The 18,334-nt window shown below is 43.5% G+C and overlaps 1 protein-coding gene and 1 pseudogene across 3 annotated transcripts in view; one reads left to right on the top strand and one right to left on the bottom strand.

The window, feature by feature from the left end:
• Prkce (protein kinase C epsilon) overlaps window positions 1–18,334 on the top strand; it is a 511,185-nt gene that overhangs the window by 415,551 nt on the left and 77,300 nt on the right. For all 3 annotated transcript variants that reach the window (XM_087216080.1, XM_004839392.4, XM_004839393.4), the window contains one exon: window positions 6,496–6,650. In XM_087216080.1, the coding sequence (XP_087072206.1) occupies window positions 6,496–6,650 (155 nt within the window). The remainder of the gene's footprint in view (window positions 1–6,495; window positions 6,651–18,334) is intronic.
• LOC147826986 (large ribosomal subunit protein uL24 pseudogene) lies at window positions 218–6,499 on the bottom strand (annotated as a pseudogene).

Genomic DNA, 18,334 nt, shown 5'->3' with positions numbered 1-18,334 from the left:
CTGTTCTTTCTTTGTGGCTTAACAATCAATACGGGGAAAATAAGATCTGTTTGGCTGAGTGTCCCAAAGTTGTTGGATCTTTCTTTTGGTTCGAGCAAGAAAGTATAATAGTATAAGTATTATAATATTACAATATATAATATATGTAATATTATAATAGTATAAGTATAGAAAGTATAATAGTGAAGAAGGAGAATAGCTTATTTTCATTCCCTTTTAAAAATTTTTATTTTTTTCTTAGGCCATGTTTACAGTATCTAATGAATACATTCATTGTGGGGAATTGGTACATGTGCATGTGATATCATTTTAATGTCCTCTTCCTCTCCCCTCTCTTGCCTTTCCCTCCATCCCTAAATCTCCTGCACATCTGACAAATGATTATTTTCTTCAGGGGCCAAGAAGATAGATATAAACCACATACACAGGTTTTACAGTCTGATTCAATACCAGAGAGTTGAGTACATATGATATAGCATCTTGTGTTGCATTCTGTTGTTCTCCATGATCCATTCCTAGCTCTTAGAAACCAAAGCCATGGCTTACATCATTCTCCATATCCTTCAGGCACCTCACTGAGGGCTGAGCACTCAGGAAAGATTTGTTGAATTAATGAGTTAGTTGATTTAGACATGAAAGGGAAAAGGAGATGGTACACTGGAGAAATTGTTCATGCCATCACTGGTGCATCCAAGGCAGAGTGTTCCAAGTCTAGTCTTTTGTTGATCACTCATATGAAATTGACTCAAAAGTGATAGAATCTTTGCACATATAAACATCTCACAAATGATGGAGAATGTGTGTCCAAACAAACCCTTATGGCAGGACATGCCGTGCTGCCAGGAGGAAGCCTCTGGCTATCTGTCCATCACACCTTACGAGAGGGACAGGGTGGGCCTAGCTTTCCCTGCAGAGACAGGAAGGTTGGCACTCTGGCAAAGTGGTGCTCATTGGGAATCTCAAATACATGGTGTGGCCCTGTCAGCTCGTAGGTCATTATTAACGATTCTTACCCTAAATGGCCGTGACACTTAATCGCTCTCTTAATTTTATTATTTTACTTGCTATCACAAGACCGTAACTTTTTAGACATTCAAGGGAGATTAAGGAAGGAGGAGGTGGAATAAGGCTTTTAAAAGCTTTGATTACCTCAGAAAACATATTTGCTTACTTTACCAGGAAGTTGGTTTTTGTTTTGTTTTCTGCTGATGCCAAGAGGGGATTAATAAGTAGCTGCTGGGTTTGCCAGCTTTCTTTTGATTTCAGTTTATATAATTAAGTGGTTCCCAGAATGACTGGAGGTTCTCGCTCTGTATCAAAACATGCTTCTCAAGTGTGTTGGAGTTGGAGGTCAGCAACAAGCCTGACTCATTGAATAGAGGGAGGGGAAGGGAAAAATTTATCGTACTTTAAAACATCCCTGACATCGCAAAAAGGGTTGATTATGCTTTGAGGCCATGCACATTGAGCTGTATTGAGAGAGAGCAGGTTAAAACTAAAGTTCAAAGTGGGCTAAAGTAAGAATAGTTCAAAATGAGGTTAACAAAAGAAATAACATTGGAAACCAACTCTGGGTTATTTTTGAAATTCTAGCACTGGAATCCTGGGCCATGGTGGGCATTAAAGAACACAGGCACTCAAGACGGATACACTAGGGACCTCAGCTCTAAGTGCTGGAGATGCCCTAAGGAGCTCAAGCAACAAAAATTCCTCCTCTTCTGATGCTCAGTAGAGTGAACAGATTGTTCAGTGCCTACCTAGGCAATCTTGAGCTTATAGTCAGTGGGGTTGCTCAGGAGAATAAACTCGATTCTTCAAAGGGCCAACAGAACTGTTCCAGGCTGGATTGTTGATGCAGACAGACCCAGTGTAGCTGGAATGGTAGGAATGGTCACCCGTCTCCAGAGCCTGCTGACAGGAGGCATCCTGTGGCAGGCTGACTCTTCTTTAACTCATTAAACAGTAAAGACTTGCAGTAGTCTAATACAAATATTAGACTACCCTTTGGTTCTGTTTCTGTCTTAAAGCCCTTAATCTTTTTCCATTGTGACACTTACTTTTAAAGGGGAATTCTAGCGGCTTCTCTTTGGAGTCTCTAATTCCCTTAAAAACATAGACCAGAATTGCCAAGCGTTCCTACCTTCTTGAAACGTATAGACTGTTGGGCAGGGATCATAAATCAATTATACAAATAAGACCTCCGCTGAGCTGGATGTTGCTCATAATAGGGGGATTTGACCTTGTCAGAGAAATCAGAGACGGCTCTCTTGACGAGATTGCAGCAGTGAAATCTGAAGGCCGAGGAAGGATTCACTGTGGGAGAAGAGAGGGAAAATCATCCCAGCGAGCAGGAACAACATAAGTCAAAGTCCTGGGGCAAAGGTAACAAGGGACAGTTGGGAGGCAAATGACTCAGGAGATCATACAGGCCTTGAGACATATTAAGGAGTTTTCTATTTATTCTAAGAGTAGCAAGAAGTTTTTAAAAAAATTAAGCAGAGTGAAAGGAGGAAACTGAATGAATTGCAATCAGATTTCTATTTCAACAGCGTCCCTCTGCCTGTAGTGTGACCAGCATTTGGACGGGGACTGGAATGAATGTGGGAAGTATGACTAACAAGGTGACACAAGAATCTAGACAAGACATGACAGTTGCTTGGGTCAGACTGGTAATCATGATGGAGGAGATAGAAGTAGTCAGACGCGAGCTGTAGGGTCACAATAGGTAAAAGTTGTGGGGTGTGGTGGCAGAGGTAAGAGATGAGGGAGAGGAGGATTAAGGATGACTGCCAGTTTTTTGACTTGTAAAACTGGCAGAGGGCCAGCCTGCTGGGGAGGTGATGGAGTCAGTTTGGACATGTTGGGTTTGAGTGGCTGGGAGGCATCTGGAAGGAGGGCAGAAACACAGTTGGATAAGTGGAGCTTACAGGGGAATTCCCAAGCGGAGGTCTATGGTGAGCCTTCTGGGGAGAGGGCCTCAGAAACTGCAGGTGTGATGGTCCAACACGGGTAGAGTGAGGAAAGGAGAGGGCCTGGGACCTGGCCTTGTGAGATTCCTGCCCTTCATGGCTGAGGGGAGGAGAAGCCTGTAAGACAGGCAGAAGAGCTCCTGCTAGACACAGCAAGAAAACCAGTCTGAAAGCCAAAGGAAGCAGTGTTTGTGGAAAGAGGAGATGGTTGGGGAAGAAAGCTGGAGTGAAGGCAGAAAAAAAAATAGAGATTCAATAATCATGATAACAACTCTAGTACTGTTAATGACAGTAGTCACGGGCAACCATTGTGGAGTTATGAGCTCATGCTAGTTACGAGCCAGGCATTTTAACATATAATTTAATCTCAGAAGAAGTCTGAAAGGCAGGTTATATTACCCTTATCTTTACAGACCAGAAAACTGAGTACAGAGAGATAAAGTCATTTGCCAGAGGTCACACAGCCAGTGTATTAACTCTTCTTTCTCATACCTCAGCCCCTATCCTTAGATGTGTATTTTCAGTGCTGGTAGAATAAAGGCAGCCAGGAAGGAAGGCAGGGAGGGGAGGATTTTTCCTTTTTTTGGTTGTGGTTGTTTTTGAGACAGTCTCGTGTAGTTTAAACTGGCCTTAAACTCACTACAGCAGCCCAGTGCCACCACACCCAGCTTGGATTTTTTCCTTTTAAAGATTAGGATTCTTTCAAATACAGATAAGAAAATACTCCATTGTTGCTATAGCTCAGGTTCAGGATGAAGATGGTGAGGGTGGTTCAGCTATGTGATGGTGTGGTTCCTCTAGTAGGGCCCTGGTAATGAATGATGCCACCCCCCCTTGCCATGTGAAGGCCTTGCCCAGGTGCTCAAGGGCAGAGGTTCTCAAAGTGTGGTCCATGGACCAGCTACATCAACATCCGCTCCAAACTTGGTAGAAAAGCAAATTTTCATGCTCAACTCCAAATCTTCTGAATCAGAGACTCTGGGTAAGGGGTCCAGGAGTCCGGTTTCTAATCAGTCTCCATGTAACTCTGATACACAAGTTTGAGAACTCTTGTTCTTGAGAGAATCTTTGAAAAGAAAAAAAGGAATAACTTCTAATGTTTATTTCACACAGATGTAAAGTACTGGTTGAGAGTCTGTGGCCCTCTATCCTGGCCCCACGTTGCAATCACCCAGAGAGCTTTGACAGTTGCAGGGGCTCAGGCCCCACCCTTAGAGGTGCTGATTTCATTGGGTCAGAGTCACATTGGTTTCTGAACTGAGGATAGGAATGGAGAAGGGATGCCCAACTGAGCAGTCAGCAAGGTAGCATTGGACTTCCGAGTACAAAACTGTGCTGTAGGGGAAAAACCAGGCAGGCCTTGAAGGGGAAGCACAAGACAAACGGGAAGTTGGACCTTAGGCGCTTTGTGAATACCAGTGAAGCCTGAGTAATTCCTGAGATTTGGAGGGGGAGAAGGTGGTTAGGATTGGTGACAATTTTTTTTTTAATTTTAGCAGTTTTTAATTAAAATTGTATATGAGGGCTGGGGATTTAGCTCAGTGGTTCTGCCACTTGCCTTGCAAGCTCAAGGACCCGAGTTCGATCCCTGGTACCAAAAAAAAACCCAAATGTATATGAGATTACTTTATCCCTGCATCATCTCAGTTGTTTCTTCCTTATATTTTTCCTTTTCCTTTTCCTTTCCTACTTGGCCTGATTTGGCTTCTCATTCCAGGATCTTTTAAAGTCTTTTTCTAGTTGTAGGCTGTTGATGACCACCATGCTGGGGTGAATGTCCGCATGGACAGTTGTGCCGCTTGCCTTTCCCCTCTACACCCATTCCGTATAGATGACACATTTCTTCCTGTAAACCTGGACTACTTTGCCAGTCTGCTGACCTTTATAGTGTCCTCGAACAACCCGAGCCCATCATCCTCTTGGATGAGCATAGATGGAACCTTATACTTCTGCCTCAGCTCTTTGGAAGGAGAGGAAGACAGACTCTTCCTGCGAATGTGGGGACGTACATTGAAATGCCTTTTATGGTTCTTGCTTCGATTTGAAGTCACGAAGGGATTGAACTCCATTTTGGCCACTGCAGTTCTAGCAATGCCTGCAAAGGGTCTACTAACAATTCTTAACTGTGGACTTTTGTCACAAAGGTGAACATAATGAAGGAAGCATGCTTCCTACATAAAGCAGCACCAGGGATGACTATTACAGTCTAGATGGAAAACTATCTCCTTGGGGAAACTTCACTTAGACTCTGTCTATATGTTAACCATACACCTTTCCCTTCTTGTCCCTTAACCTTCCTTCCCAACTGACCTGGTCACTTTATTGGTCCCTAAGATACCCTGTTTCCATCTAGAACACTCCATGCATCTTCCACATCAGACAGTGGCCCTTTCTCCAAATCCTTTCGGCACCCACTGTCTCTAGTGTACTGTGCTCCTGGGCTGTTTCATTTCCATCATTCTTCCCATTCCCCATCTCCAGCCCTGGATTGTAATCTCCCCAGAGCAATGATGGCTAATATTTCTTTGCACAGCATCCCATAAGCTAGGCACTTAGAAAAAACAATGTCAAGAAACTACAAAAGTGGATTTCAATCCATCCTCTCTCCATGTTAGCATAGATTACAGATAAGGAGGTGCCACCTGCAGTGAGGTGTGGCTGTAGCTTGGCCGTTCGGAAGGATGCCTTAGGAATGAGCCATAAGAACCCTAGAAGGAACAATCCCCAAAGCCAAAAGTAGTCCTCACAGGAAATGGTCATTTCCTCTCTTTCCTCCTGTCACTGGTATTGCAACTTATTTCACATTACGTTATTTCAGGTTTCCTAGAGCTGCCTTGACAAATTACCACAAATTTAGTGTCTTTAAAACAATAGAATTGATTCACAGTTCTAGAGGGCAGAGTCTGAGGTTGGTGTTGCCAGGGCAAAATGTAGATGTTGGGCAATAGACCAGTCTCCTTCCAGAGGCTCTGTTCCTTGCTTCTTCTGGCTTCTGGTGGCCTCCTGCACTCTTTGACTGATGGCTGCACCACACCAATTTAAGCCTGGAGACCCACCCTAATCCCCCCTTCTCAAGATTCCCAATTGAATCATGTCTACAAAGTCTTTTTGTGCCCTATAATCATTCACACATGCCGCGAATCAGGACCCTTGTGGAGGACCATTAAACAGTGTACCACACAGGTGAAGGTACCTAGCACCTAGAGACTTGTCCAGTGCCACAGCTAAAGTTATGATCAAATCCAAGACCTGGTTCTCCTCTGTCAGTTTCAGGCTTCTTCCATTAGATCAAGCTGATGTCCACAAAAGTAAGGCAAAGACATTTTAACATAATATCCTAATTCATACCCTAATTTGTGTGCCTATTCCTTTATCTTCTCTTTTGGATTGTGTGCTACAAGCATTCACCCACCTCCAAGCTTTCTTCCCCTTGGGTCTTGTTAGCTTTTGTCAGTGTTACATCATGCTGGCTGGTGTAGGCAGCTGCTGGGAAATGACCTGATGGTATTGTCTTCTCTCCTTTCAGGATCGCCTCTTTTTTGTCATGGAATATGTCAACGGTGGAGACCTCATGTTCCAGATTCAGCGCTCCCGAAAATTTGATGAGCCTCGTTCCCGGTTCTACGCTGCAGAGGTCACGTCGGCGCTCATGTTCCTCCACCAGCATGGAGTGATCTACAGGTAGCCCCTTCTCTCCTCTTTCCTGAAACTCAGGAACAAAGACTTCTCCAGATATTTGCACTGACTTTGGCTCCTGCCCAACTGGTCTCCCAGCAACCAGCTTTAGATTAGTTGTTTGTTCCAATTTGCTTACAGAGAACTTGGGGGAGGGGCTGTTCATCACTGTGAATGTTAATATTTGAATGGCCTCCGGAGATTTGACCAACTGTTTGTGCCAGTTTTGATTTAAAGCTCCAACATGACGTTTAAAGGCTTGGTGCCGGACAACCTTGGGGTGACCTTCATTTCTCTCACCCCCCCACCCTCTTCCTTGAACATCAGGGCATTCGCTTGACTTTTTCCTTCTGTGCCAGGAACTTCCTCCCCTTCCGATCTCTTGCCACTTCCTCAGTTTGTTTGGCCTAGCTGTCTCCTGCCGATAGAATCAGGGAAGGAGGGAGCCACTTAGGGTCTAGGGGTTTATGATCTGGGGTGGGGAATGGCAACTAGACATTATTCGACAGGAAGTGACATTTTGAAGATCGTCCAGTCCCTTATTGCTGCCCAGTCCCTTTCCAAAGAATACACACACACACACACACACACACACACACACATTTTCCAGTAAGGGAGCATAAGTGCATAAGTATTTACACAGACTGTTCTGTGAGGTCAAGAATTCTGGGAGGAGTAAATATTTATAATTAGTAACAAGGACATGAAAGTTGCTTAAGGTTTTTTCAATGACTATCAATTTCTTTACTTGGTCTTTGCCCCCTCCATTTTTTTGTTTTATTTTATTCCTTTAATTGGGTGAGAGAGTAGCTGGTTTGGTTTAACCCAGCACTTAGTCACTCACCTAAACTTTTCTGGTCTGTTCCTGGGAACAGTGGCCTGGCCTAACTGAATGTTCTTTGGAGGCTCTGGTCAACCCCACCCCAGACTTCCTTCTCTCTGCATCTCTGAGCTTTCTAGAGTGAGGAAAAGGTGGCCAGTGCTTTCCTGCAGCCCAGATGAAGGAGCCCATGCTCCTCACCCTGCACTCGTGGCTCTCTACTTCGGGAGACCACGTAGTTATTCCTTATTGCCACATCAGCCATCACCACAAACTTTAGAGGCATTAACCCCGTTTATTCTCCTGGTTCCCATGGGTCAGGAGTACAGGCACACCTCCCTACATTCTGTGCTTGGGTCACCAGGCTGTGATCAAGGTACCAGACAGGCCCAGCTCTCATCTGCAGCCTGGACTCATTTTATAGGTTCTTGGACTGATGACAGAATTATCTTCCTCACAGCTTTAGAGCTCATGTGGCTATGGCTTGGTGAAGGCCAGCAAGAAAGTCAGTCTTCCCTGCTTCAAATCTTTAACCTCAGGGAAGGGCCAGATGCTCTTCTAACACTTTCCAGCTGGCCTGAAGCCCCTGTGGTACATGCCTGACTGTCCCATGCGATCCAATGGGACAGTCATACATATATCGCCAGTGGCTTAGAGCTGCCAAGCAGCAAGACACACCAATTACTGCCCCATCATGAATGTGTTCAAGGGCTCTAATCAGGTCCATCCAAGATCGTGTTTCTTTTGATTAATTCAAATGATTCAGAGCTTTAATTATATCTGCAAAATCCCTGTGCTTTTGCCATATAATGTAACATAATCACAGCAGTGACATAACATCACTTTTGCCACATTCATTCCATTGGTTAGGGGTAAGTCTTGGGTCCCTCGTACTCAAGGGGAGGGAATTAAGAGATTATACTAGTACATGGCCCACTGGGGGTTGCCTTAGGCTGTGTCTGTGATGGGCCAACACACCTCTCTTTCCTCCCACTCACCTGCCAGCCTATAGCACTCCTGCCTCCTCTGTGCCTCCTCCATCCAACCAGAGGCTCCATTAGCAAACTGAGTCTCTGCTTTGCCTGGTGGTGAATTTCAGTTTGAGGCTGTCATTGCTACACTTGGCCCTGGCCACCTTGGATTTAGGTTGGGCCTGTGGGGAATCCACCTTGCTTTGCAGACCCTCTGAAGGGCCATTCATTCTTCTCTTGTCACCCCTCAGTTTTCTTTCATTCTTTTTTTTTTTTTGGTACCAGGATTGAACTCGGGACTTTGTGCTTGCTACACAGGCACCGGCACCACTGAGATAAATCTCCGGCCCCTCTTCTTTCATTCTTAATCCTGCATGCTCTGGTCTTGCCCACAATAAAGAGCAAGTACGAATGTTGAGTCCCGTTAGTTTAAAACCCTAATCCCTACCCCTCAGAGTAATTCATAAACTAGTTAGGGCGGAAGACAGAAGAAGGGAAGGGGACATAAAAAGAATCAAGATGTGTTATGTGCCTGTACTGACGCCCCATGATGAGTATAATCATTACATACTGCAAACATATATTAATAAAAATTTGAAAAGAAAAATGAAAAGCTAGTTAGGAATCCAAGAGTCAGCTATGTGAAATCATCTGTACTACAAGGCAGGACCTCATCATTTGCCAATGGCCAGAAGAAGAACTGCCATTTCTTGTGTTGTCCCACACCATCTCTGTGAGAATGAGTACAGTTCCCACACTTTACTAACAGGGAAACAGCCTTACTTGGAATATTGGGCCTGAGGCCATACTTGGGACATGACTGATGCAGGAAATATAAATGACTGTTGACCCTTATCAGCATCCCCCTAACCATGCATCCTGCCCTCGAAGTCCTCCAGCTGACTTGCTGTTCTACACCAAGCACCACTCTAATTTCTCTGGGCCTTTCCCCACTGACCCCACTGATCACTTGTCTCGATCAGTGGTTCCCATTTCACATCCACGGTCTAACTGCCTCAGAGTCTCTGGTTTAAAAAAAAAAAAAGTGCAGATTCCGTAACACAGGAGGAGGAGAAGTAGACAAGGATACAGAAGATGGCCCTCTGAATTGATGATTACTGAATCTGAATGGTGGGGTCCTGGAGGTTCAGTTTTTTATCTATTTTTTTGTATGTTTTGTCTTCGTAATAATGACAATGCAGATTCCAAAGTATCATGCCTAAAGCTTTTGAATCAGTATGGGTTTCAGGAATCTGTGTTTTTAAAAGTGTTCCCCGGTGATCTGGGGACTGCACCTCTGGGAAGTTCCATTCTGCCTTCAGGACAATGTCATCTGCCCCAGCTGTGTGTGGCTTTCCCCGAACCCAGCCTGTCATGCCTCCCTGAAGACGTAGCATCTCTCTGTATCAAGCATTTAGCAGGTTCCCTTTGCTGACTTTGCGCTTTTATTTGTGACCCCCTATTCTGTGATGGAGAGCTGTGTGTGAAAGTGTTTACTTGGTGGCCTAGGACAGCGTCCTGCTTGTACTTGGTGTCTAACACACGTTGGTTCCTGTCTGTGTTGCCCCAGAGCCGTGCAGTCCAGGGGGCTGCAACCTCAGGGTGTGCCCTTGAAAGTCTTTGCTGAAAGCATTCCTGACAGCCAGCATACGAGCTTTCCCCTTGACCGTGAAGAGCACCTGATTCCTCTTATCTCTTACATTCTGCCCTCATGAGGACCACAGGATCTGTATGTCCCACGTTGCCATTGCCCACACCGCCCGCAGAAGGGCTATGTCAGGTAGTCAGTCTGCAGTTGATGAAGAGGCTGTGAGTCTGTGTCTTTGCCTGTTGGCTTCTGGCTGATCTGAAACCAGGCAGAGACCCATATTTTATGTGATACTTGTATGATGAAGGGGGTTATATGGGGAATCGACAAGACCAGGTTTTAGCGAATGAACTTCATGCTGAAGTTGAGATTGAATTTTCCAGCCTTCCTGCTGGAAAAGGTGGAAAGATGGAGATTTTGAAGAGTGGGCTGTCAGCCCAGAGCTGATTCCAGGGACTCCTCTGCATCGGGCTCAGTGCCCGCATGCAGTCAATAGCTGCCGACTTCCAGAGCCCACTCTTCTGTCTCCGTGCTCTGTGATATGCGAGGAGAGAGATTGTGATCTACCTAAGAGGGAGAGGGGAGGACCCTGAGCAGAGCTTGGCAGACAGGTGAGTACCTTTTTACTCTTGTGCAATCCAGAGGCCAAGTGCAACTGTATAGCCGAAGGTGGAAGAGCACACTGCACAATTCTAGCCCAGTGTCTTCCTGCTTTATTCCTCATCTATAAAATGATACCTAGCTCCTGGAGTTGTAGGCATTGAGTGAATCAGTAACTCTTAAGTGATTCTCAGTTGTGCCTACCTCACAGTAAATCCTCAAAAATGTTAGCTAGTCATGTTACGCTATGAATTGATTTGTATTAGGATATACCAAAATAACACTGGTGATCTTTTATCCAGTGCAGGCTCCAAAAGGGATTCTGGAACCACATTACAACATTGAATTCCTTCTTACTCCTTTTCTTTCCTTCTGATAAAATTGAACATTTTTCAGTGATAAAAGTAGTCATCATAAGACAAATAAAAATCTAAGCACGCAGAAAGGTATGAAATCAGCTTCTCCATCACCAACCGCATAGCTGTCCAAGGGTAAAATACTTTAACATTTTCCAGAGGATCTTTCCAGAGATCATGAGCAAGTCAGGGAACCTCTTTGGGACCAATCTCTGTTTGAGAAGCTCACATAACGCCTGCCTTGTCTCCTTCGGGAGGGAGCTGGAAGTCAGAGTGTGATAGAGCAGATGGAAGTGAGTGGGAGATGACAGCCATTTCATTTATGTACACAGTACTATGAGTGATTAACATTCTTCATTTCAAGCGCCAGAGAGGAAAGTGGTAAGTTATGAAGCCCTTCCGCTCCTTGACTTCCCCAAGCCTCCCCATCCTCGAGCCATTGCTATTACCCTGATACAGTCACCCTGAGTGTCTGTCATATTTGCTGTCACCCTGAGACTGGCCTCCATGGAAAATGCATATTGAGGTATGATACACATGTAGCCCTGCTGGTTAAAGGGGGAAGTGTGTGCCTGTAAGCATCTGCTCTTGGCGGTTGAGGATGTCCTGACCAGCAGGTCTCCAATTAAACCTGCATTAATACCTGGAAGGTCTCTGAAATCCCAGTACTCTGGAAGGCTGAGACAGGAGGATCGAAAGTTAGAGCCCAGCCTAGGCAACTTAGCAATTTAGCAAGACCCAAATATGAAAAATAGAAAAAGGGCCGGGGCTATAGCTCAGTGCAAAGGCCCTGGATTCAATTCCCACTACCAGAAAAAAACAAAACCAAAAGCAAACAAAGAGAAAAAATTAGAATATCTAATACTTAAAGCCCTATCTCCTTTCAACACATTGTCAGGTTATTTAAAGCTAATACAAAGCAGGGGTAGGGTGGAGTCATCCATTTCTTTGCCCTTCCAGTCTTCTAGGACCTGGTCACAGAGAACACTTGTTCAACATTTTCCCCTCAGAGCACTGTTCTTACCTGTTGGCTTGCCCTCTCCCTTTAGAATATTGTATTTTAGCTAGACACAGTGCCAAATGCCTATAATCCCAGCACTCTGGGAGGCTGAGGCAGGAGGATCACAAGTTCAACCCTAGCATGGCGACTTAGCATGCTTAACCGTGCCTCAAAATAAAAAATAAAAAGGAGCTGGGGATATGGCTCAATGTGAAGGCCCCGAGTTCAATCCTTAGTACTGCAGAAAGAAGGAAGAAGAAGGAAGAAGGGAAAGGGAGGGGAGAGGGGGAGTAAATGGTATTTAAGTATACAACTCCTGAGGATCTAAGGGCTTAGTTGCTGATGGGAAGATGTGAGGTACTAAGGCAGGAATCTCAAGTGAATGTTAAGTCAAGGGCCTCGGAAGACTATATAATCCAACTCCTTGTTTTTATAGATGTGGAACTTGGAAACCAAAATTGGGCAGAAACTATCCCAAGTTTACGTAGTGGAATAGTATAAAGCTTAAATATTATTTTAATCAAAGATATAAATAGTCATACAGATCGGTAAGGTTTTTATAGAAATAAGGAACAATTTTCTGCCCTCCCTCCATTTTCCTTTCCAAAGAAACAACCACTTTCAACTCTTTTAGCTTTCAGTATGGACCTCTATATTTCTAAATGCCATTATTTCACTGTTACTTGTTTGTATTTCAGCATTATCTAGTGCTTTTCCACTATGGAAGATGAGGATTTAGTTCACTTTCCCACCTACCACCCACCCCAACACCCCATCTTATACACAAACCCTCTCAACTCTGCATCCTTAATATAATTGCTGTAATTTTGGATAAGTAAATATATACTGTGTACATTATCATAACTGAAGTACTGTTTAGAATTATCATGTATGTGCAATCATTCCTTTTGGGTTTGTTTTCCTTGGAGTTAATAATTAGCTCTTTGTTTTCCGTACACTTGTTATTAATTCAACCACACTTTCTACAGACTGTCCACATCATCCCTTAGATTGCTAGATGCAGTCACTATTCTCTCAATTTTGTGTTTTTAAATGCATTTTTCCTGCATCTTTCTCAACTGTTCCATGTGAAGAGCTGCTGCCTGGGGTCCCTGTCACTGTTCCTCTGAGGACCCTTTTCTTGCTTTCCTGTGTAGAAGCTCCTATTTCCTATATCTCAGGTCTTGTCTTTCTTTTTTGTATTTTATTTTTTTAAATTATTTTATTGGTACATTTTAGGTATACAACAGAATTACATTTCTCATTGGGAACTTGTACCTTTATATGATGCATCTTGGTTCTTATTTTTTCCCCATTCCTAGCCCTCCCTTCACCCCCTCCACCCTTCCCTATTTACAAAGACTTTATTTCCATTTTTTCCATTTCTCATCATTTTTCCTTTCCCTTCTTTCCTTTCCCCTGCCCCTCCCACTATCCCTACCCCTTTGGACCTTTTCTTCCTATTTTGCATTATCGATTATTCATTTTAATCATTAGTACATTCTAGGTATACAATATAATGACATTCATCGTTGGAAATTTTTACATAATCTCTCTTGGTTCCCATCCTTGTCTTTCTTAATATGAAATGTGATAGAAATACATGGTGAAAGTCTAAATTTTAAAAATTATTACAATAAAAGATACATTGCCATCAAAACCCCTAACAATACTCTCTTTTGCTTTAATCACATTTATCCCATTGTTCTTGTGACTTTCTGAAGCAGTTCTAGAAGACCTGTTTTGTGAATGTCTTTTCAAGGTATGATCAAAATATGGTGAACGCTGCTGCCAAGTGCCATGCAACAGAAATGCAGGCTCATAAAAACACTATAGTGTATCTCATCTGCCTTATTCACTCTTATCTGTCACCATATATAACTTCTGTGTCTTCCCCCAAGTCAAAATGACTGAGAAAGGTAAACGCTGTGAATCAGTTCAGGGCATCAGAGCAGTCACATCAGTGCACCTAAGGATACTCCCAAAAGAGGACTTCAGAACTGCTTCAGAAAGTGGCAAGAACAATTGTGTTCAAAGTGAAGAGGAATATTTTTAGGGGGATTAATGGCAATATGTCTTCTACCATAGTACATGTTTTAGAAATTTAAACATTCACCGTATTTTTCAGTCACTCCGTATAGACTGCTTTGATGTGGTGACACATCTGCAGTAGTTTTGTGAGAAACAGTATGAGAAGTGAATTATTTAAACTGTCCCTTTATATCTAAAATCACCTTTTTTTTGCCAAATTTAATGAATAGTTTGGTACTTTCCTCACCCTCCAGGCTAAGTATAGAATTCTAGATTAAAAACTACTTCTGCTCAAAATTTAAGGGTATTGTTCCAATGTCTCCTAACTTTGTGTTGCTATTATGAAGTCTAAAGTCATTTTGATTCTTTATCTTTTGTATGAATCCATTTCTTTTTTTGCCAGAAATGTGTTAAAGCTTTCTGACTGTGTTACACTAAAATCACCTAATGTAATAGTGTAGGTCTGTTTGTATCCATTGCACTGACTCCTGGATAGAGTTTTTTCATTTTTGAAAACCAAGCCCTTCAGTACTAGAATATGTTGTATTTATTTCTTTAATGATTCCTTCTCTTCTGTTTTCTCTTTCTAAAATTATCATTTGCATTTTGGATGAGTCTAAATGGGCTGGCTACTTAGTTGGGAAAAGACTGTCAATATTTTTAGACTTTCCCCCTTGAAGGGCTTTCATTACCCTGGAAAGACATCTTCAGAGTCTGCCTAAGTGAGAAGTCCTGGCAGCGAGCAGGGTAGGAGCCAAGTGAAGGGAGAGGGCTGGGAGGGCCAGCTTCCGAAGTATAAGTATCCGTGTAATTCTCTGGCATTCAGTAGTGTGCCCTGGTGCTCAGCCCCCGACCCAGGTCTGAAGATCCCAGTTCTCTTCTTCTGAGAATAAAACCTGGGAGATAGTGAAGGAGCAGTGCAGGGGGAACAAGGGAATCTGGATTTGTAATTTTTTTTAAACCAAAACTCTGATTTTTCTGCATGTCACCCTCATCTTCAGAGGTAACTTGCTATTATACCTGAGCTTTAGAAGAGGGAGATGAACTTCAACAGCATAAACACAGTTCTCTTGATTTTCCCCATTGATAGTTCAGGATTCAGCTTTTTAAAGTCTATTCAGTCAGCTGTTACATATCCATTTGCTTTCCAGGTTTGAAAATCATGTGGCTGTTGTTTCTCCTCTTGTTCTCCCCATCTTTGTGTATAATTTAGGAAAGGAGACAAAAATAGTGGGTATTCGACATCCTCTTTATCCAGAAGTCAGCAATAATAAAAATAACAACTGCAGCAGCATCTACACCAACCCTATAAGGTAGCTGCTCTTATTACCCACAGGATTTATGATCTTCCCAAAGAAGGAGACCTCACCAGATCCCATTGCCTTTACTGGCACTGCCAGGTCACCCTGTCCTTATTGCTGCTGGCCTGTTTTGCATGGGAAGCGACATTGTATGTCGGAGACAACACAGAGCTTGGAGTCAGAGAATTGGATCTATATACTGAGTAGCTTCATTTGTGCTGTGTTTCCTAGGCAGAATAATTGAGCTGTTTAAATCTGGTTTCTTCACTACCCCATGGGAATTATAAGGCCAACCTCCTCAGACTGTTCTGAAAATTATGTGAGAAAACATGAGCGAAAGTGTTGAGGGTAATTCTCAGTACCTAGGAGGCTCCATCTGTATGGTTGGATGGATGGAGAGCACCAAGTTTTGGAGTCAGAGGGTGCTAAGAGCTAAATTGTGTTCCCTTTGCCCAAATTTATGTGTTGAAGCTCTAGTCCATAGTACCTCAAAATATGGCTCTACCTGAAATAGGGTCCTTAGACACATAATTAAGGTAAAATGAAGCCACTAGGATGGACACTTAAGTCTAAGATGACTGGTGTTCTTGTAAGAGGAGATTAGGACACAGAAAGTCACAGAGGGAAGGCCGTGCCGAGGCACTGGAAGAAGATGGCAGCCCAAGGAGAGAGGCCTCGAACAAACCAGCTGGCTGGCCTTGGTCTTGGACTTCTAGACTCTACAACTGTGAGAAAATAAATTTCTGCTGTTTAATTCATCCAGCCTGTGGCTTTTTGTTGTGACAATTTGACAAACTAGTACAGAGGACCTGAGTTCAAGTCTATTCGCTATGTAGCCCTGGGCAAATGACCTCATCTCTCTGAGCCAGTTTCCTCATCTATAAAACAGCACTAATAATAAATATTAAGTAAAATAAGATGGCAAGCCCTGTGGATTGGCATAAGTTACATGAGTCAAGTGAGCTAATGGACATAAAATGCTCATGGAGGTTGTTTTGGGGGATTGCAGACTACCTGCAGTGTTAGTGCTGTAAGGCCCTGTTTGGAGGAGCAGGGTAGTAGGTGTGCAGTCCCTGTCCTTTGTGCAGAGTGAAGGCCATCTAGGGTAGGGTCTCGGTCTCAGGACCAGGCACTATTCCAGAGAAAGGAGCCTTTCTTGAGCAGTATTCCATTCTGCGGGCAGTTTGGGGCCTCAGAGTAGGATATGTAAGTACATCGTCCCCCAGAATCTACAGGGGTTGTTTCCAGGGCTACCACAGGATACTCAAATCCATCAATACTCAAGTCTCTCATATAAAATGGGATGTATTTGCATGTAACCTATTCACATTCTCTTGTGTACTTCAGATCATCTCAGGATTACTTACAGTACCTAAAACAATTTAACTGCTATGTACATCGTTGTTGTATTGCTTAGGGAATAATGACAAGATGATTATCTGCACATACTCAGTTCACATGCATGAGGAACCCATGGATAGGAACACCAGCTGTGTTGATAAGTGTGCATGACAGGAACAAGCTGGAACAAACCCATAGATCTGCTTTGGTGAAGGCTGGAGAATCTGCCTTTAGTGCCTCAGCCTCCCTGTCAGGTTCCCTCTGCTGCTAGCTGGCTTCATGAGCTCCCACCCACACCCACCTTCAGGTCCCTTAGGTCTTAGAGCAAAGGAGCATTTTGGTCATGAGAGTCATCCTGTCCCTCTCCATGTTGTGTAAGTAAAGGGCTTATGCCCCTGATAAAGGAATGCTGTCAACCCAAGCTTTGGGGAAGGAGCCACATTTTTGTGGGTCCTAATTTGTGTGAGGTCCAATCCTTTCTGCCCCAGACTGATTTCAGGCAGTGTTACCTGCTGATCACGGTGTGGGGCAGTCACTGTGACATGACAGAGGGAGAAAGGAGGAGCAGAGATGGAGCTGGGTGGGATGAAAGCCAAGTTTACATTCTTTTGAGGAAGCTGCTTTATTGCTGACCAGATCCAAAGTAGAATTCTGACTCCCATTGACATTGGAAGTTCAGAGCAAACAGGAAGTTTGGAACTAGAGGGAAATTCCTGATGAAATTTGAGTGTCTCGGCTAGTAATGTGTGTTCAAAGAAAAAAATGGTCAGGGACTCTGTGACCTCCTAAATTTTGTCTGTCCTGGTACATGACGTAGAACTGAGGTTAAGGACATAACTCCAGAAGCCCTGGGCTCAAACTGGGGCTGCTCATTACTTATATGATCTCTGGCAAGGAACTTCTCTAAACCGCAGCCTCTCCATCTGTGAAATGGAGATATGACCTCTCCCCTAGAGATACTGTGAGAATCAGATGAGTTAATACATTTAAAGCATTATGTCTGGGACAGAGTAGGCACTCACTAAACATTACTGGCTGAGTGTATAGCTGATAATGTTCACTTTGTGCAACTCAATAATTTCACCATGGATATATCCTGCGAGACAGTAAAATGATGAAAACACTTCATGGGGATCTGTCCTATGAAGGGGAATTTTATATCTGTGTATTACTTTTATTTTATGACTTCACAGTGTTCTATACAAAGTAGAAATCTTGGAACAAGTTTTACTGCATTCAACAGTAGGGACTGAATTCTCCAAGCTTGAGTCATAAAGATTTTGTTTCTTCAATGTCTTTGGCTAATGATTGAGCTACTAAAAATGGGAATTGTTTCAGCAAACAATCAGCAGCTTTGCACCGGTAAGCAGAATCCTGTGTGAACGTCTGAGGCTGGGCTCCACAGACCTTCCCAGTTGACTGGATTCATTTCAAGATGACTCAGTCTGAGGTGGAGCAAGGAGGGGGCTGAGGGCTTTGGCAGTGAGTGGACGCAGTAGGGGCTTCTCTTTTTGGTCACATGGTAATAGGCTAAAGGAAATGCTGGTGGTCATGGCCACCTTCTTTCTTCTTGCCTTCAGGTCTCTTCTCCCACTATTCCTGGCTAATTCTCATAAATGAAGGACTGGGGGCACTTAATTGCTCAGAAGCTTATAAGGACTCCATGTTTTCTCCAGATGATG

Source organism: Heterocephalus glaber, unplaced genomic scaffold (assembly GCF_053883595.1).
Source record: "Heterocephalus glaber isolate CG9 unplaced genomic scaffold, H.glaber_assembly_v1.0 deba00001457, whole genome shotgun sequence".
NCBI classification, from domain to species: domain Eukaryota; kingdom Metazoa; phylum Chordata; class Mammalia; order Rodentia; family Bathyergidae; genus Heterocephalus; species Heterocephalus glaber.
Note: the sequence above shows the minus strand (reverse complement) of the source record. Positions and strands in the feature narration are given on the sequence as shown.